This window comes from Drosophila innubila, assembly GCF_004354385.1.
Source record: "Drosophila innubila isolate TH190305 chromosome 2R unlocalized genomic scaffold, UK_Dinn_1.0 1_C_2R, whole genome shotgun sequence".
NCBI lineage: Eukaryota > Metazoa > Arthropoda > Insecta > Diptera > Drosophilidae > Drosophila > Drosophila innubila.
Window position 1 is genome coordinate 725,718 of NW_022995374.1, and position 19,833 is coordinate 745,550.

General features: G+C 35.3%; 6 protein-coding genes across 7 annotated transcripts; 2 read left to right on the forward strand and 4 right to left on the reverse strand.

Moving 5' to 3' along the window:
• Positions 1-13: 13 nt before the first annotated feature.
• On the reverse strand, positions 14-3,486 carry LOC117785793 (acid-sensing ion channel 5). Its single transcript, XM_034624026.1, has 7 exons — positions 3,278-3,486; positions 2,070-2,558; positions 1,111-1,207; positions 941-1,044; positions 808-886; positions 312-666; positions 14-251 (listed from the first exon to the last, which is right to left on the reverse strand). The coding sequence occupies exons 1-7, from the start codon at positions 3,484-3,486 to the stop codon at positions 16-18; spliced, it is 1,569 nt and encodes a 522-aa protein (XP_034479917.1). The 3' UTR covers positions 14-15.
• Positions 3,487-5,353: 1,867 nt separating this feature from the next.
• LOC117785801 (putative gustatory receptor 59f) lies at positions 5,354-7,137 on the forward strand. The gene is made up of 4 exons (XM_034624038.1): positions 5,354-5,424; positions 5,777-6,689; positions 6,841-6,993; positions 7,045-7,137. Exons 1-4 carry the CDS (start codon positions 5,354-5,356, stop codon positions 7,135-7,137), a joined length of 1,230 nt encoding a protein of 409 aa, XP_034479929.1.
• Positions 6,334-19,791, reverse strand: LOC117782977 (DNA repair protein RAD50). 2 transcript variants are annotated; one of them, XM_034620097.1, is made up of 10 exons: positions 19,622-19,791; positions 18,958-19,555; positions 18,411-18,624; positions 17,048-18,217; positions 16,919-16,985; positions 16,181-16,537; positions 15,925-16,094; positions 15,605-15,865; positions 15,119-15,221; positions 13,931-15,055 (listed from the first exon to the last, which is right to left on the reverse strand). In XM_034620097.1, exons 1-10 carry the CDS (start codon positions 19,688-19,690, stop codon positions 14,111-14,113), a joined length of 3,954 nt encoding a protein of 1,317 aa, XP_034475988.1. In that variant the 5' UTR covers positions 19,691-19,791; the 3' UTR covers positions 13,931-14,110. The 2 variants fall into 2 exon arrangements, with proteins under 2 accessions (XP_034475989.1, XP_034475988.1); XM_034620098.1 differs by lacking the exons at positions 13,931-15,055; positions 15,119-15,221; positions 15,605-15,865; positions 15,925-16,094 and adding an exon at positions 6,334-6,344 and having other exon boundaries at positions 16,147-16,537.
• On the forward strand, positions 7,296-8,458 carry LOC117782979 (eukaryotic translation elongation factor 1 epsilon-1). Its single transcript, XM_034620100.1, has 3 exons — positions 7,296-7,480; positions 7,559-7,864; positions 8,135-8,458. The coding sequence occupies exons 1-3, from the start codon at positions 7,400-7,402 to the stop codon at positions 8,285-8,287; spliced, it is 540 nt and encodes a 179-aa protein (XP_034475991.1). The 5' UTR covers positions 7,296-7,399; the 3' UTR covers positions 8,288-8,458.
• On the reverse strand, positions 8,526-11,520 carry LOC117782978 (serine-threonine kinase receptor-associated protein). Its single transcript, XM_034620099.1, has 3 exons — positions 11,015-11,520; positions 8,965-9,630; positions 8,526-8,775 (listed from the first exon to the last, which is right to left on the reverse strand). The coding sequence occupies exons 1-3, from the start codon at positions 11,133-11,135 to the stop codon at positions 8,576-8,578; spliced, it is 987 nt and encodes a 328-aa protein (XP_034475990.1). The 5' UTR covers positions 11,136-11,520; the 3' UTR covers positions 8,526-8,575.
• On the reverse strand, positions 12,508-13,294 carry LOC117782981. Its single transcript, XM_034620101.1, has 2 exons — positions 13,240-13,294; positions 12,508-13,186 (listed from the first exon to the last, which is right to left on the reverse strand). Exon 2 carries the CDS (start codon positions 13,118-13,120, stop codon positions 12,743-12,745), a length of 378 nt encoding a protein of 125 aa, XP_034475992.1. The 5' UTR covers positions 13,121-13,186; positions 13,240-13,294; the 3' UTR covers positions 12,508-12,742.
• Positions 19,792-19,833: the final 42 nt, after the last annotated feature.

Consider the following 19,833-nt stretch of genomic DNA (forward strand, 5'->3'; position numbering starts at 1 on the left):
AAGCGTGTTTACACATTAGTTAACATATTCAAAAAGCGGAAGTTCTGCTGTTTCAGCTCGCGAAACATGACTTGCACTGTGAATAGAACTTAACGGCGGTTTGGTGTGGAACCGATCGCGAAAACAGAGGTGAATGAGGCGCAGCAGCTTAAATATGTCCAGCAAGATGTTGTAGATAATAACGTATGCCATTTGTACCAAACCCATGACACTGATACCCACAAACAAAGCCAATACGCCACCAAAGGAAACTGTTTTTAAATACAAAAACATGAGATTTAGGAGAAATCCTGAAATTTAATACTACTTACCGATGAGATCCTCAAAGCTAAAGACAACGTCACGTCTAAATCGCACCTTGGGTGGTATGAGATCCCAGCGAAAACTCGAAGTAGCCGATTCAGTTGCTGCCGCTTCTTCGTTGTTTTTAATGCCCCACGAACTCTTCTTCACTGTTTGCATAGTGTACTCGATTTCAGTGCAGGTCGAGGGACATTTGCAAATGTGTAGCGCCCAAATGGGCCACTTGAAATCCAGTAGACACTCAAAGCCAGCCGGATTACAACCAGGTCCCTCCACGAACGGATAGAAAAAGGGAACACAGTTGCACATTTCCAATGCCATGATGGCACGACATCGCGCCAGACACAGGGACTTACTATAGATCTATATAGGATATACAGTAAAGCTATATTTATAACAGATTGGCATGGAACTTAAACTATACTAGAACCTATTTTGCAATCCTAGTGAATGAAAAACTTTCTTATTTCAATTGAAACGGTGACGGTTTTGAATTGTGCTCACCTTAAGATTTGAGGTTTCTTCATCATTAAAAACACACTTGCGCTGTACCACGCTCAGCTCTCGAAGGTTTTTCGATGCCCTTTTAAAGTAATATTTAAGATAGTTTAAACTTATTGTACGAATTTTTACTTACACCGTCTCGAGCACCTTGAAAGAAGCTGTTATTTCATCGGATTTATGAAGCGTAACAATGTTTGCCTCCGTAGCTGATACCTCATAAGGTGAGTGCACATCCAGCTGCAAAAAAACTCCAAATATTCATACTCCAAATAAGTGTAAATAATAACATGAATAATCTCTTACGACGCCCGTGCTCTCGTAGAGATCCATTCGAATGTAGCATTGTTGCTTCCCATACTGACAGGTTAAAGGCGCAGGCAGTTCCTCGTAAGGGATAGGTCTAAAATAAGCATTAGTGGTTTTATATTTTAATAAAATTAGAATGCATTATGTATAGGGGCCAAATCATGATCAAAATTACATTCCGTTTGAAAATCGGGCGAGAAAAGTTATAATAGATCAAAGTTTTCGAAAAAATGTCAAGGGGTATGTATGGAAAATTGGATGATAGATGGCTTGATGATCGAAAAAATATCAAATTTTTTAGATCAACAAAATTTAAATGCAGAATCAATTTAGAGGCCAAATCATGATCAAAATGACATTCCGCTTGAAATTCGGTTGAGTTTTGACAAAGTTATGAGAAATCAAAGTTTTCAAAAAAATGTCAAGGGGTATGTATGGAAAATTGGATGATGGATGGCTTGATGATCGAAAAAATATCAAATTTTCTAGATCAACAAAATTTAAATGCAGAATCAATTTAGAGGCCAAACCATGATCAAAATGACATTCCGCTTGAAATTCGGTTGAGTTTTGACAAAGTTATGAGAGGTCAAAGTTTTCGAAAAAATGTCAAGGGGTATGTATGGAAAATTGGAAGATAGATGGCTTGATGATCGAAAAAATATCAAATTTTCTAGATCAACAAAATTTAAATGCAGAATCAATTTAGAGGCCAAATCATGATCAAAATGACATTCCGCTTGAAATTCGGTTGAGTTTTGACAAAGTTATGATAGATTGAACTTGCTCAGACTTTGAATCTAGCCACTTTACAAGTCACTTTACTAAATATAAAAATTTTAAAAATAAACAAAGTTTAAATGCAGAATGAATTTACAGGACAAATCATGATCAAAATAATATTTTGCTTGAAAATCGGCTAAGTTTTTATGATTTGATCTAGCCAATTTACTCACTCTTTACCCAACACCGCTGACATGGGCGAGTTAATGGCGTAACAGGATCCACGTTCCGTCATTACCATCTGGACATGGACATGGAAGTTGGAGTCGAATGTGTTAATGACTTGCTCGAAGGGTCGATTAATGCTCTGGATTATATCGTGGAGATCGATCTGCTCGAAGCGTTCATCAGTGGCGAATTTGGCGAGTTCGGCATAATTGCTGGCCGTGGCATTGACGACGGCATAGAGAAAGTCCATGATGTAGAAGTAATCCTCATCGATGATGGTTACGTTCCACAAGTTCTGGATGAGCTCGTTCGCCTTGAAGGAGTCAATGTGGTCATAATAGCACAAAGTAACAGCCGGCAAAGATCCGTTCCAACCGCGATAGTCACGATCCACAGATATTACAGTGGGTGATGTGGAATATCGAGCTATCTGCAACTCGCTCAACTTGAACACGGCAAAGATGCTGGACAGCAGCACAAATAACCAGAGCAATCTTAAAGGACATGTAATTTTAAAAAATTTAAAAAAAACCTATGAAATTCTTAAAGTTTTTTAAAAATATTTGTAAACAATTTTATTTTCAACTTCTCTAATAAATGACAGGAAAAATGACTTGTTATAAAGTTTTAATTTGAATTTCTTTTCTAATATTTATACAAAAATTAAGTGCTATGACTTGAATACATTTTCACATTCAATTTTATTTTTAAATTCAAATAAAAATGATTTGTTTTCAAAAAAAATAAAAAAAATATTATAAATTTAACATACATACAAAATCAAAATAAGAAATATCTTGGACTGTATGTATTTCAAAAAAATTAAAGATTGAAATTTAAAATCCAAATATAACATCGGAAATATCTTAGACCTTCTCATTATAATTTTATTTGTTTGTTAATTTTGAAATATCATAGCTCAAGTTGTTTCTTCCTTAAATAAATTCAAATACAAAATAGGAAATATCTTGGATTTTATTATTATAATTTATGTATTGGATAGTTTTTGCAATCTTGTGTCCCTTAAGATAAATTGTCTCTTCTTTACATTGAAATTTAATTATAATTTTAAAAGCATTTAAAAAAATCAGAAATCAAAACAAATCTAAATAAAAAATAAGAAATATCTTGGATTTTCTAATATAATTTTTTTTGTTGGTAAATTTCATTAAATCTCATAATTCTTCAGAAATTATTTCTCTTTTACGCTTACCTCTCGGAAATGTGCAGCCTTCGGTCCACCAGGAGGCGAATGACCAGCAAACTGGTCTCCGCTCCAGCTTGGGCCGTTATATCATTGAATCGATTGCCAACAACTTGGAGAATTCTAAAAATGATACTCACAAAAAGCAGCAACTTGTGCTTTGTCCAATCGAAACAGCGTTTAAGCCAATTCCGTAAAACTAAACCAACCCGTAACATGTTTTCAACGAAAGTGAACACTTTTTATTTAGAGTATTATGGTTTTTCTTAGAAAGAATAACCCATTAGCGATTTATTGCCCAGATCAATTTGTATTAGAAATATAACAATGGCCGACAAAGCGCTGACAAACTGATAACAAACGAGAACAAAGTCCAAATCACTTAAATGATAATGACTATAGGAATATTTTTGGTTCATTGGGTGACTTACTCCGCCCATTGCGAGGGTGTCCAAATCGACAATGCCACAAACTGTTGACGGACTTCCATTAGTCTGGAGCTGCAGCAGGAAACGATTAACAATCCGTTCCAGTCGCGTGTCATCCACCTCCAATTTATTCAGCAATAGATACAGCTGACATTTCTAGCAGGGAATGAAAATTAAAGGTATGAAGACAAACTTATGTAACTTATGTTAAGTTCCAGTTTTAGTCATAATTATCATAAGACACGTCGAAAATTCTAGTAAAAATTTATAATTTACAAAATTTATTTTTCAAATAAAAATCAATACCTCTTACTCTGAAATAGTATAATAAATTTTTAGTTATATAAATAGAAAAAGAATACTTTCTAAAAAGTCCTAAATATAATTGAATTTGATTGGACCATCTCCAGCCTGTTCGGCAAGGAGTTGACAAAATTGGCAATAGCTTCAGGTGCATGGCATCCAAGTTGATGGATATCAAGCGTAGTTGCTCCAATTTCCACTCGACTTTCTCGTATTCTGGAGACACGATGAAAATGCTGTTTGGAGATGCCCTGTAAGAATTTTAACAAATAATTGGTGCAAAAAACAAATAGAAACACTTAAAATTAGGAAGTTAAAACTGAACGACCCAATGCACTATCAAATCGTCTCTGACTAATTCAGCTTTCTAGGTCTTACGGTTCGGTCTGCACAATAATCAGTAAGTGAGTCAGGACAAAGAGTTGTATACTGGTACCTGTTTATGAACGGCTGCCGTTGAATTCTCTTTATATGCTCGTTGAGCTGTAAATGCAGCAGGTAGATAATCCTAAGATCAAGGACATATTGCAGCAGACTCAGGCTGATCATGAGCCCAACTAAATTGTGGGCACAGTTGCTGTAAAGCGTTTGAACCCAATCGAATCTCAGCCAACAGATATCAATCAATACACACAGGCCGTGAAAGGAGAAAATCATGAAGAGCAGCTTCATTACATAATCTCCCAGTTGGCTATAATATTTCTGAGCATCTTCGAAGAGCAGACTCATCAGATTCTTTTGCTGCAGCGACTGTTCCCTGAAGAATTGTCCACTGCGATAGACGCGGAGTGAAAAGATGGTGGTGATGATCATATTCGATGGATACTCGACGAGGTAAAGCAGTTTCTCAATGGCCAAAACCTGCATTTGTGACTTGGCCAACAGCAGATTTGAGCACACAAACCAAATCCAGGCCAAGAGCATGAGAGACCAGATCAAGTGCATATGGCAATGCTTCTTCTTTCTCGGCGGAGATACGCCCAGAAGACAGCTGATGGTCTGCAGAAGACGAAGCCAAAAAATGCCGTGATATTTCTTGCTCCAACTTCCCATGTGGACACGTTAACAATTACTAATTGTAAGTCTATCACTAGAGGGTTATTTACTTTTGATTAATGATAAATTTTGCTCACAAATGCCTATTGAAAAACGTAGGGATATTCATATCACTTATACGCCATGTTGCAGTCAAAGTTAATTAATTTTAATGATAATAAATTGTTCATAGTTATAAATAATGTTATAAATGTTGTTAAATTAATAATAAGGAGCTTATGTGCATTTGATCAATTATAGAAATTGTTTATAAATGCTTATTGAAAATGTAAGTATTTTTATTTATCACTCATACGCCATGTTGCACTCAAAGTTGAGGCAAGCCTCTCGGAAAAGACGCCAGGTAGCTGTCAATTACTTTCCGAAAGGGTAAATATACTAGATTGTTATTAATGATGATATTAATTGGTACTTATTTTTTAACAAATTTCAAATAAATATAAAAAATTTTAAAAATTATTAAAACTTTTTTACGAAAGAAATAATATCAATAATTAAGTTCAAAGTGACTAGAAGTACTACTAATTAAAAATTCCCAATACTAATTCAATTATAAGTTAATATAAAGGTTCAAAAAGTTATTTTTACGATTAAATAATAAAAGAATATTAATAAATAAACACAAAGTGACTTAAAAATTTTTAAAAAAAATTACACTTTCACTAAAGAAATAATTACGATAAATTAAAACAAAGCTTAAAAAAATCGAATTACTTTTCAGGAACTGGAATCTCACCCAGAAGCTACACAAATCCAACTCTGAGCAGTTGCGGGATGAGATGCAGTTGATGCTGCTGATCTGTGTATTGTCTGGAGGTGCTCCGATTGCAGTCTTTCCACGATTCCGAGGGAAATTCTTCAATGCAGTGCAACATTTTTGGCTGATCGCCTTATATGCCTGGCTCTGCTCAGCCGCCTACTGGGAACTGATGCACAGTTCGATAAAACTCAATGAACTGGAGCATAAATTCTATTGCATCGAGGCCTTGACATATCTGATCCATGTGCCGTGCATTATGATATTAAGTATGCGTTGGAAACACGGAATTGCAGCAGTAATTGATAGAATTGCACAATTTGATTTGACGAGTGGATATATGGTGAAAAGTGGAAGCATTAGTCGAAATATATCATACCATCTATTAGCGATACTGATCTTTACTGTCTGCTATATTCCCATCGACTTTTGCTATTGCCAATATCAAGTGTGGAAGACTTTTTTCGATCTGAGCACATATCTTCTGCCCAACATCTTGAGTGGAATATCTTTTATACCCTATTTTATATTGCTTCAAGGTATTTGTAGGCGTCTTCATTGCCTAACTGAATCCTTGAAAGTAGAGCTTCGACGAGGATTATTTATGCAACGTTCTGTAATTCAGCAACTTCGATTGCAACACTTGAATTTATTGCACTTTACAAAAGCAGTTAATCAAACCTTTGGTGTATCTGTATTGTGTGTCATTGTGAGTTCTTTTTTCAATGTCAACACGAATCTTTTTCTGGCTTATAAGAATATGGAAAGCCCCAATGTGGAAGACTGGGCTTGGTGGATGGACATTCTTTTGTGGCTTCTCATACATTTGTATAGAATGTATATTATACTTTACTTCAATCACGGAGTGCAGCAAGAGGTAAACTTGAAAATTTGAATTTAAACTTGAATATGACCGTCTTATTAATAAGTATTGATAAGTTTGTTTGCAAATTCTGTGATAATCATCTCCTGAAAGTGGTTAAACAGCTTTTGTAAATTTAATTTGTTTTGTTATTTCTTTATTTTAGCAAGTCAACTGCTTAAACTTATTGATCAAAGTGCAAACTGACAGTGAAGCCCTTATTGAAAGTGTTAATCATTTTACACTGCAATTGCAAGCCAATGTACGTGCGTATGTTGCCTGTGGCCTAATCGTATTGGATTATAAGTTTATTACGACAGTAAGCTGAAGCCATATTCTTATAATATTAATTAACAGTTTTCTTTTACAGCTGCTGATGGCCATCACAAATGTATTTATATTTTTGCTGCAATACGAAATTACGTATCAAGCGCTGTCAACAGCAAACGAAACTAAGATATAAATTTCGCGCGCTACTAATATCGATAGAAGTTCACTATCCGAAGTGCGCACTAGTCGATAGCCTCCTGTTAATACAATCCGAACTGCACTTTTATCGATGACTTTGCAGCCCTGTTAGACAACTGGACTATCGAAAATACAAATCTATCGATTATATTGCAGCCCTGGTAAACATCTGCACTGCGCATCTCAATTTCTGCTTTTTGCACGTTGGCCCTTTTTTGCGGAAAACAATAAAATAAATAACAATTTAATCAATTGATATGTGTGACGTTGCAACTGTACAGAAAATCGCCAACTGTTTGGGTGTTAAGCCCGGCAAGGTGCAGCTCAATGAAGAGCAAGTAAGTAGACATATATACAATATACATACATACAGGAATAGACAAAAATGTGACATTAATATAATTGATATTGTCAAGGTCGTCACTCGCATTAATGGTCAAAACAAAACAGTCGCTGGCTTTGCAACCATTCTGGAGAGTTTGGCGCGAGAATCAAAGTCAGAGACAGCGGAGAACAGCACAGTTTCTAGGGAAGTGCAGGCTCAGGTTTATCAATGGATCGAATTCGCTGTGCTCTACGTCAGCCCTGGTTCAAAGGACAAGCATGTGGCCAAACAATTACTGGGTGACTTGAACAAACTGTTCATCAACAAATCCTATTTGGTGGGACATTTTATAACACTCGCTGATTTGGCTGTCTACTATGCGATTAATGATCTTGTGGTGCGTACATAAATTTGGGGTATTCCTGAAACATATGATTATAATCTTAGCAATACTTGTCCCAATTATTATATCCTTGTAACATTATTTCTTATTTTGGCCTTTGCTAATTTTTGTCTTACAAATTTATTTTTTCTGATTTTTGAAACATAAATATTTGTTTAGTTGAATTTCCTTATTTATGATTCCATTCTTTTTCTTCTTTATTTTGGTTACCTAACTAACTCGTAACTTCATATGAATATATTAATAATGCTCGATTCTTTACAGAAATCACTTTCCCCTCTGGATAAGGAGAACTATCTGAATTTATCCAGGTGGTTTGATCACTTGCAACAACGTCCGGATATTCATCAGGGAGAGACTCTGCTCAACTTTACAACGATTTATCTGCACAATTGGGCAACGGGAACACATGTATAGAATTGGAATCAACATTTAAATTGCACTGAAAAACTTAAGTTATTTATTTCTATTGAATTTCACACGATTTATACATACATATGACATATATATATATATGTGTTTATGTAATGCCAATCTAAAATATCTCGTTTTTTTGTAGCCATTTGAGAAATATAATTACAAATATGATTCGATTTGTATTTGAATTATGAATGTAGTATCTGTATCTGAATATTATGACAATCACTTTCTATGCATTTGCGGTGGTTGTGTCGCCGTGTAACAGCGACTCGAACTTCTCCAACATCAGTTTGCCGGCACCTCACGTGGAGAATTCATCGAATTGTTGAGCTCACTTGGTTCCGTGCACTTCCAAAGTCCGTACGTTTTACCCACTGTGGTTTGCCACAGACGCAATGTTCCATCTTCGGAGCCACTTGCATATAGCTCGCCATCGGGACTAAACTTGACCGAATGCACCGGACCAAAGTGACCCTTGAAGGATTCTGTAAAGCAAAAATTGAAAAACAATTAATTTCTTTGTTTCTTTTGTTTTCAACTCTTTGTATTCTTAGCAATATATATGTCGCTATTCTTATAGGAAAGTAGTAGCAAAAGCTGAAATTTAAGATTATTTTTGTAGTTATTTTTAAAGGTAATCCCCTAAATCAATTATACAGTTATAGTCTACTTACCAATTTCATTGCCTGTTATGTAGTCAAATTTGTACATCTTAAAGTCCTCACCGCCGCAGACAAAGACATGTTTATCAGGATGCAAACTGGCCGAGGCGACATTCGTCGGCACTTTGACCTCCTTGAGCTTCTTGAGGGTGTCGATCTCCCAGAAACTGATCGTGGAACCGTGTGTGATCGTCAGCACATGATTATCATGGGATATATCCAGGCTGTTGGGATTATTCTGGAACTGCAGACGCTGTACTTCGATGCCGGTCATCCGATCCCACAGTCGGACCGTCTTATCGTCCGCCGCCGAAATGATGCACTTGTCGTCGCGACAGAAGAGCGCACGCTTAATGGCACCGGAGTGTCCGGCGTACAGTTCCGGTTCCGCATCGGGTTGTTCCAGATTGAAGACACGCACCAGTTTCTCATTGCTGCCGGTCACAATGTTCTCCGAGCTCTGATCGAAGGCGACGCTCTTCACGATGTGCTTGTGCTGGAAACTGTGAATCTCGGCTCCGCTAACCGCGTTCCACACCTTCCCGGTGAAGTCGGCGGCGCCCGAGGCTGCCAGGGTTGCATTCCGATTCAGTGCCACGCCCCACACGGCGCCCTTGTGACCCTCAAAGGTGCCCACCCAATCCCCCGTGTCGCCATGACGCAACATTGGGCTGCCATCTGTCAAAAGTTAAAAAAATTGTATTTAAAAATATTAAAGCATCAAATTAAAATTTTTATATATATATTTACACATAGATTTTTTGATTTAAAATAATTCTAATTTTCGATATTAAAATATACCAAATTTTTTCTAGCTATCTAACAATCTGAAAAGTAGTCAGTTATTTCAAAAAACAAAAAGAAACCATTTACTGGCTAATAATATTTCTTTAAATTTTATGAATAGCAACAAAATAGCGAAATCTAGCTAAATGGCAACACTGTGGGACGTAAAAGCAAGTGATCTCTCTCAACATGTCTCCTGCGGCATACAAAGAAGGAGAACGAGATCATCCTGGAACAATCCAATCATATCCAAATTGAGTGTACAAGTGATTGTGTGTGTGTGTGCATCTGATTGAGATGTGTGAGCGGCGGAAGTCACCTTGACTCAATGACTACATTCAATGCCAACGACCTGACGCAGCGGCAGCGACGTCGACGTCAACAGCGATTAATGCAAGCAAATGCACCAAGTTCACGTCATTACGATTGCAACGTGATCGACAGACAGACAAAAAGAGAGAGAGAGAGAGAGGAGAAGAGCAAGAGAGTGGAGAGTCAAGAGAGGAGAAGAGAGCAAGCTTGAGGCAGGTTGTAAAATGTGCAGGGACGCTTTCAATGAGAGCTTTTAATAGGTGTGTTCCTGAAACAGAGCCACATTTGCTCATGATTTTGTTAACGCATATATAAAACACTTTCAGGAATATCACTAATGTTTGCTTTACAAATTAAACGCTTATCACATTTTCTTTTCATTCTTTTTTTTGACGTTTGTGCATTATGTATATGTTTATATATATATATATAAATATAGAAGTTTCAAGGTGCTTCCTGCACAAAGTTTTAAAAAGTTGTTAAACGAGCGGGAAGCAAGTGCATTTTAAATGGCGATAAACATTTAACTTGAACTTGCATTGGAAATTTTCTTTCCGCATACATATATGTTCATTTGTACGTATGTATGAATGTGTGTAACATTTTTTGAAAGCACAAATATTTACACACACATACATTTGTATTTATTTAAAGCTCAAGGTAAAGAACGTACAAAATATATTGCATGCGAGAGATTGCTGGCAAAGGGTTCGTTTGAAACTGGTTTTTGTTGTTTTTTAATAAATTTGCTTGCATTTGGGTCAAGGTTGCAAACAGGCTAGACGTCGCTCAATCTAGTATAATTATATATATTGTTAACATAACTATAAAAATATAAATATAGACAGCACAAGGACGTACATTTTTTGCATGCGATATTTGTGCATTTATTGCGTGCAATATTTTAATGACTTTCTTTGCATGCAAAATTTTACATTTATCGCATGCGATTTTAGGCACTTACCTTTACAGGCGGATATGAGAAAATATCCGCTGTCGCAGATATCGCTGAAATCCAAATGCACCACGGGTCGAGTGTGTCCACTGCAGGTCAATGGAATCTGTCGCATGTTGTTGGCCGCCATTCTTAAAAAAAGCTAAAAAAGCTTCAATTTGTTGTTGCCTTCTCCTTCTCCCTCTCTCTTTGCCTTTTCTCTCTCCTTTCCTTTCTTCACTTGCTTCACTTGCACTCGTTTGAGATTTTTAATACTTTCGTTTTTTTTTTTTGCTAATACACTTGCAATGTGTATAAGGTTAACAAATAGATAATAATTGATAATTTCTTTTAATTTTGTACTTTTATTTTGTTTTGCTTTTTTATTGCCGTCTCATGCTCCTAGCTGCACTATTTTATATATTTTATACAATTCGTGTCCTTGGTGGCTGCACTGCGTTTTGGTGTTGTTGTTTTTGCTGTTGTTGTTCTTTTTCTACAAATTGTAATTGTTGCTATTGCTGTCGTTCGTCTGTCTGTGTGTCGGTGTCGGCACTTTTTATATAAAACAAATGTTGACAAATTATTTACAAATTTAAGCGTGTTTTTCTGTTGTTTTTATTAGCAAAGAGAGATAGAGGAAAATAAATTACGCGACACGTTGTTGTTGTCTGACGATTTGGCAGCCGAATGATTGCTGCGAAAAGAATCGACGACTGCAAGTCTTGCTTATCGATGCTGGACTATCGTTTCGCAACCTCGATAGATTTCTAAACTATCGAAAGCATGCGATGGCTGCCTATCGTCTGGATTTTGAACTATCGACTGAATGCGCTTCAATGTGATTGTAAGCTAATCGATATACTTGCTCAAATTCAAATTTAAAAAATGTAACACCAATATATATTGAAATTATATTTAGCTCTAGATTGTTTATTTAATTATTATATAATAATTTGAGTACAAAAATACTCTGATCTTACTTTTGTAGACATATCCACTATGTGTTTACACATTTAAGAAACAAGTGTGTTCTTGTGTTCCTATTATGATAATTGCTTTAATGAATCAGCAAAATTCGAATTTCGATTAATAATACGAAGAGACAAAAAAAATTGGGAAACCAAGAATTATAAAATAAAATTAAAAAAATTTGTTAACAAAAATTAGGAATAATTTTAAATATAATATTATTAATAAAATCTTTTACTTTAATTTCATTTCTATTGATAGTTGTTTTTTGTCTAATTTTATACTCTGAATAATCTTGTTTTAATGTCAATATTATATATTCTTTTCCACGCTTATACTCCGAGTTTTTATTTTATTTCGATTTCCTCTACTATTCTTCCATTTCTTTCCATCTATATTTAAGTTTTTCTTAGTTAAATTTTGTTTTAAGTTTTTTTTCTACAAAAATATTCGAAATTTGAGTAAGGTACCAAATTAAAAACTTTATCCATTACATACCCAAGATTCGTGTTTTAATGATGTTTAAATAAACAAAAAAAGTTGCTAAGTTGTTAAGTAATGATATAGGCATGGCAGTTTTTATTATTATTGTTAGGCACTATATATTTAACTTTTATAACAAATTTTGATGATCTGATTTTGAAGTCTTTTTTAAATTGGAGATTTTGGTGATTTATATACTCTTTTATTAGAATTACTTTAAGAAGTATTCCAATTCCAACTAAATCAATTCGCTTGAAGTGAATTTGAACTACTTTTTGAAGTAATTCACATAAAAGTTGGATTCTATTTCTTCTTCTTTTCCTTCTTTCCCTTAGCGCCTTTCTTTTTCTTCTTCTTTTTCTTTTTTTTCTTAGTCTCTTTTATTGTGACATTCTTGGGTTCTTTAACTGGAACAAGTTCCACTTTCTTCTTGGGTTCGCATGCTTCGGTTATAACTTTTTTGGAGAATTTCTGATCTCCAGATATCATTCCCACAGGCACAATATGCCAGTTATCAAGTTTATTTTCGGAATAGATATCGACATTGCAGCAATTTGAAAGTAAAATAAGATTATTAGCATCCGTTACAGTTTCCTGCAGCTTCAGATCCTTATCACAATCGGAACATTCGGAAAATTGCCGGCGTATGCGAAATTTCATGGGATAAACTCGACCAACCATCAAAGTTCCATTATCGAGAGTGCAAGCGTGTTTATAGTTTGGTTTTGGCCGAGATCGTTGTCGGTACTATAAGGTATGAAAAGAGTAAATACAGCGGCCTGATAAGCATTCATAATTACCTCTTTAGAATTCAGATTTGTTGTAATTAATGGTCTACATTTTGTTGAGCACAGATTCTGCGAATGATTTGCACTTTCTACTTTCTGAATACTTTTCGGGAATTTTGAACACTCTGCTTCTATGTTTATAATACGCCGAACTGGGGGATCAGGTTGCATAAATTCCTTAACGAAGCTCGGTTCGCGTATGGTCACACTCTTTTTCTGCTCCTGGAGTTTATAGTCGACACATTCTCCATTTGACGGCTCGAAGCAATTATTAACACAGAGCTCAGGTTCTTTTTTATTTAATATATGGTGCCAAATGCGACAACTATTCGAGTTGTCCGCCATATAAAAAGAGAGTACCGTATATGTGTATAAAACTATTGAATTTCAACTATTATAATTTATATGTGACTTTAAACAAAAAGCCAATTGAAGATATTAGAAATTTGGATCTTATCCATACTCAGTATGTTAACTAAACAAAGTTAAAAATTTCACAATTATCAGTGAATAAAATAAGAATTAATAAAGAATTATATATATAAAAATCCGATTTAAAATTGTTAAAGTTCTGAATTATATAAAAAAAAACTAAGTTTAATGTATTGGATTTTTGTGCAAACAAGAATAAGTCTCAAATACATATTTATACGTAGACTTTGGCTTAACATTTGATTTACATTGGTTAATTTCAAAAACACAATTCAACCTAAATCGTTTAATATTTAATATTGTAATGAAAACAAATTTAAAAGCTGAACAACTGCAATTGATGTAAAATATCTTGAATTCAACAGATGACCTTAATTCGTAATAATATTAAATATTGTAATAGAACAGTAATGAAAATTTAAATTGGAATGTAATGTGAGTGAAAACGAATTTATTTATCGTCCACACACACCATTTGTATAACAGATTTACATTGTGAGTTTCGTTGCACACGATGATAGCTGTTAATTTTACCCAAGGATGATATAAAATCCTCATCGTGAGTAATTATTATCATCATGAAACTCGACTGAATCTGTCGTTCCTCGACAATAGTGTTGAGTGCCTCACAAAGTGAAATAATATTATCCCTATCCAAGTTTGTTGTCGGCTCGTCCAGAGCCAGTACACCACAGTTGCTGCTAAAAGTCTCGGCCAGAGCCATGCGTATGATGAGCGAGGCCAAAACACGTTGTCCAGCACTGCAGCGACCACGCATCTCAATTTTTGAATTGTTTTTCGACTGCATCACCTTGTAGCTGTAATTACGACGTTTCAATGTGGACTTGTTCTTATCCGGATCATCTGTAGCTATCTCAATAAAGTCTATATCATTGCCCTTGTATATCATACGCCAATACTGACGTATTAAGCTATTAATATTACTCATTTTCTCGGCATGGAATTGAATTAATGCCCATTCCAAGGCAGCTCGATGTTCTCGGAGATCATTAATGCCACGACGCTTTACAGCCACTTGAAATTGAGCACGTCGATAGTTCTTTAAGGACTCCTTGTATTTGGGCTCATTGATTTCCCGTTGCAGTTTCTTGACCTGGTTGTTAACCTCTCCCATCTGACCAAACAATTCACCTCGTCGCATTGAAAATGTTTCCTTTCTTGTCAACAATAACTTCTTCTCTTTGTCCACATTGTGATAGTTAAAATTGCCCAATTCTTTGGCCAAAGTTGCACAATTTTCCGCCAGTTCAATTTCCTTTTTTTCCATATGTTTTAGCTCGCGATTATCCTTTAAGTCCCGCTCAAGGCTCTGTTGACTAAGACACTCGGTATTAATTGTTTCCAGTCTCTTGCTGCACGCCTGAATTTCTGTTTCCTAGTTTTAGAAGAATAGTATATTAAGTATTACACATTTAAATGTTTTCAAAAATGCTCATACCAAGTTTGTTAATTCTTCTTTGGTTAATATTATGATCGCTTCAAGTTTCTCTATTTTATTAGTTAGATTCATGTTGGTAAAGTCTTGACTTTGTTTATTTAATCTGTAAGTAAAATTAAATGAAATCAACAGAAACAGAAACAGACACACTTTAGAGCATTGTTTTATACTAATAACAATATAAAGAGTTGATACAAAGTGAAAAATTCAAATTTAAAATTTTCAAACTTCGAAATTTCAAAGGGGGAACCCTTAGCTTCAAAATCAGCGTCTAGATCTAGAGCAAAAATTATTTTTTTCACAAATTTAAAAATATTTGAATGTAGAAAAAATTTAGAGGTCAAATCATGAACAAAATGACATTCTGCTTGAAAATCGGTTGAGTTTTGATAAAGTTATGAGAGATCAAAGTTTTCGAAAAAATGTCAAGGGGTATGTATGGAAAATTTGATGATAGATGGCTAGCATTTAAATCAACAGCCATACCTTTGTATATCCTGAACGATCATCTTGTAATTGTTGTATTTTCTGTTAAGCTCAGTTAATTTAGAATGCTCGCATTTCTTTAAACGCTCCTTTTCCTCAATTGCTGCGCTCAGCTTTTGCTTTAATGGCTGCATTTTGGACTTGAGTTCGGTAATTTCGGTTGCTACTGTGATGAGTATTCCGTTGAGTTCATCGAGTCTTTCCTTGAACTGCGGCAAACTCTGCTGTCCCTCCTGCAGCTTTATTCGCTTGTCCTTTAAGCTGTGAATATATTTAAATTAAATTTATTTTACTAAGTTATATACTTCATCTCATCTAACCCATTTCTCATTTCACGCAATCGATTTATCTCCTCCATTTCCTGCTCAAATTTTTGTTGTTCCGTCTCCAATTCCTTGGCCTCGGTTTCCAGCTCCTTTGAGACTTCAGTTTTTTCAGCTTGTAAAACGTCAGCGGACACACTGGCATCATAATTTTGTGGCAATTTCAACTAAGTTACAAATAAGTATTATATTTCATCAGCATCCCACTTAATCGCTAACTTGTTTTTTATTAAAAGGGGCAATATTTAAATACCTTGAGCTGCTCTAGATCCTTGGTGAAACGTCCAGATTCCTTGAGCGCCTCGTCCAGCAGCGTCATGTCACCCAGCATGGAATTGGCCAACTCCATATTACAGGTGGGTTCTCCCAGAAGACTCATCTGCGTCTCATATTCGGCAACTGAGTCGCCGAGCAGCTCCTCAATTTTTCGCAGTTTTTCCTTCTTCTGCGGCAGATTTTCCTTGAGTTCCTTAACCTTGTCAATAGCCGGCTTGATTTGCAACAAGTCTTCGTATTTCAATTGCTCGGCCTTTAAGGACTTTTCGGATCTGCTGATATTATCAGGTAGCTTTTGTATTTCATCTGTTAGCTCTGTAGTTAAATCACAGGCCTAAAATATAAAGCTTAATGATTTCAATATTTAAAACAAAAATATCTGTTGAATTTAGTTAACATAAATAAATAAATAATTAATATTGATTTCAATTTTAAAATTGAATAAGAAATATGATTCAGGTTGGTTTACAAAACTCGAAATAATATTTAAATTTCTGATGTCATTAAAGAATCTCTTTGTCCTGGCTCACTAACTGACTGATCATTGCACAGCCCTATAAGACCTAGAAATTTTCACACAACATAACAAGGGAGTCAATAATTAATAAATAAAATAGGTCAACAGAGATTTTCTACTTTATATAAATAATATTTTTGGGGCTTGACTTTTTTTAAAGTGTTTATAAAACTTATTTCTTATCAAGTACATACGAACCTCATCGCTAGACATATTACGATGACACAACGGACAATCCGGGCACTCATTGATTTTTTGAATATACCTAAGAGAAGATTTATTATTTATTCAAGTTAATTCAATTTAAATGATTTTGAATGTAATAACCTGTTGTACATAGCCTCGGATGACTTGAGAGCACCGTGTTCCAGTTGCAACTTGGCAATTGTTGCCTTACTCCGAAGTATCAACTCATCATAGGACGTAGATCGGCACTTTTGATAGATCCGCTCTTCAAATTGTTGCAGCTCTTTTTCCATTTTGGCAATATCTGCTAAGAGATTTTTACGTTCTATTTCATAGGATTGCTCCTTGAGCTTTTGAGCATTGGCTTTTTGGTTTAAATCTTGAATTTCGCGACGTAGCTTATCATAAGCATTTTGTAAAGCTCTACGATAATTGCTTGTGATGGGATCCTTGAAGAATGTGCTAAAATTCTGGCTGTGTTTGCTCTTAACGCGATGAATTTCCTGCTTCTTCTTCTCCAGCTCCTTCTCCTTGAGATTTATCTCAGCCATTAGCTTCGAGATGGAACTGAGAAATGTGAGCTGTTTATCCAAGTGCTTAAAACGTGTTTGTTTCTCGGCAATACTTGACTTTTTCTTGGCTATATTCTCACGAGCGGATTCCTGATTAAAGTTCTGTGTCAAACGTTCATATTGCTCATCCATATTGGTTATTTGTTTATCGAGCGCTTTTAACTGAAGAAAAGAAGCCTCAATTTGTTCGATTTTTAATTCAAGAGCTTCGCTCTCCTGTTCGCTCATCAATTTCTGTTTCTCTTGAGTTTTTAGACTCTGCTCCGATTTGGTTATTTCCGTGCGTAGTTCATCAATCTTAAACTGACGAGTTTTATCTGATTGTTCATTTTCTTCTGCCACTTCCGTAATCTCACATTGTTTTATCTCTAGTTGTTTACTGAGCATTTCTTCTAATTTCTCTGCGTTTTCACTAACATCTCTATCTACTTTAATTTGCAATTGCTCGCAGAATTTGTTTATGTTTTTTGTCAGCTGCATTTTGCATTCCTGTTCGCTCTTCTGCTTCTGTTTGGCCACATACAATTCTTTGTCCTGTGTTCCCAATGTCTTCTGTATTTCCACATTTGAGTTTTTCATTTCCATGAGTTGTTCCTTGACTTCAGTGTGCTGAATTCGCATCTCAGACATTCGCTGATTAAAACTCTGGATTTCCAAGTCCAATTCAGCCAGCGATCCTTCAAACTTCTTCTTGATGTTCCTAGTTAGTTTTCCAATTTGTTCCTTGCAATTTTTGTGCCTACAAATTGAAATAGATTTATTAATTATTGCGTATTTTTCGGCACACAAAATTTTATTTTTATTTTTAATATATCATATACAATTGTATCATATACAATTTAAAAAGCTAAAAGTTATATTTGAAAAGTTAAATAATAAGTGTTATTTAAAAAAAAAAAAAGGTTATATCTGTTATTGAAAGATTATCTTACATGGTGTCCATTTCCACCTTTCGCGCACTATATTTGCTGATCTCGCATTCGATATCTCGAATCTCCTGAAGGCGCGCATCGACAGGTTTCAGTTCCTCGTCGCATTTTTCACATTGCTTCTTGATATCATCACATTGTTGTTCATATTTTTGCAAACTTAGAGTTTTGTCATCCATTTCCTTCTTCAAATGGGCCAATAGCTTTATGTTGGCCTCTGAATAAGGACGGTAAATTAATTACAAGAACAAAATTAACATGAATGTTGCCAACTTAGCTATTTTATAGCTTCAAAGTTCAATTGCTAGAAAGTTTTGAATATTGCTAATAGCCGAAAATCCGGCCATTTTAATTTTATATATTCATATATGTTTTGAAATCAACATTATTTATTTATTTATTTCTATAAGTCGATAAGAAAAAGAGGTTACACGGACTCAGAAAAATTCAGGCAAATTCATTTTAAAAAGGAATAAATCTGTCATGAAAAATGATGAAATGGCAGCACTGTTGCCCATATCGATAACAATATTTATATTTATCGACTTACCCATCACTTTGAGCTCGATACCGTATTTCTTTTCCAAGCCGATAATGTTATCGAGCGCTTTGTTGTACTCCGTAATGCCAAAGATGGCATCGAATTTCAATTTGACTTTCTTGCCTTCGTCGAGTGGCCAACTCGAATCTTCCTGATGACAGAAGAGCACACTGTTTATAATGGCCTTGGATACACCCATGAATACACTTATTGCTTGATCTGTATTCGCATTTCGCAAGCTCATTGAAGAACCCATCGATTGATTATTCTTATTCTTATTGTTATTCTTGAGTTGATCGTCGGCATTTCCCAACTGAGTGAGAGTCGAGTCGATGGTTTTAAAGGTCGCCTTATCCGACGCAATGGTCACCTTCATACTACGGCAAATGGAGAGACGTGCATCGCTTTTATCCCGCACAATCATTTTCACCTGCGCCAAAGATTCGCGCCTTCCGAATATTTTTGGATCGTGAACAAAACTTTTGCCGGAGTCGCTGCCTGGCGGACATTCGCCCGTTAGCGCGTATTTCAAACACTCGATTATGGTTGTTTTGCCACAGCCATTTTGGCCCAGAATCAGCGTTATTGGCGATGAAAATGTAATGCTCTACAATATAAAACATTAGCAATTATTAAAACTGCGCACATTTGACAATTGTGATTCTCCAGTTACCTGAGCGTCTTCCGCATTGGTGCCAAAACTGCGCACACCCTGTATATATAACTTTTCAATTGTAGACATTCTATGTCTTCAAACTTTAAGTGCTCTAAATAATTTCACAATAATTTTTGCGCAGCCACGCAAATTTGCCGGTCTTTTGTTTGCAGGGCTACACTTGTATTTAACTCAAATGAGCCGACGAACTACGTTCCCTTGTTTTGTTC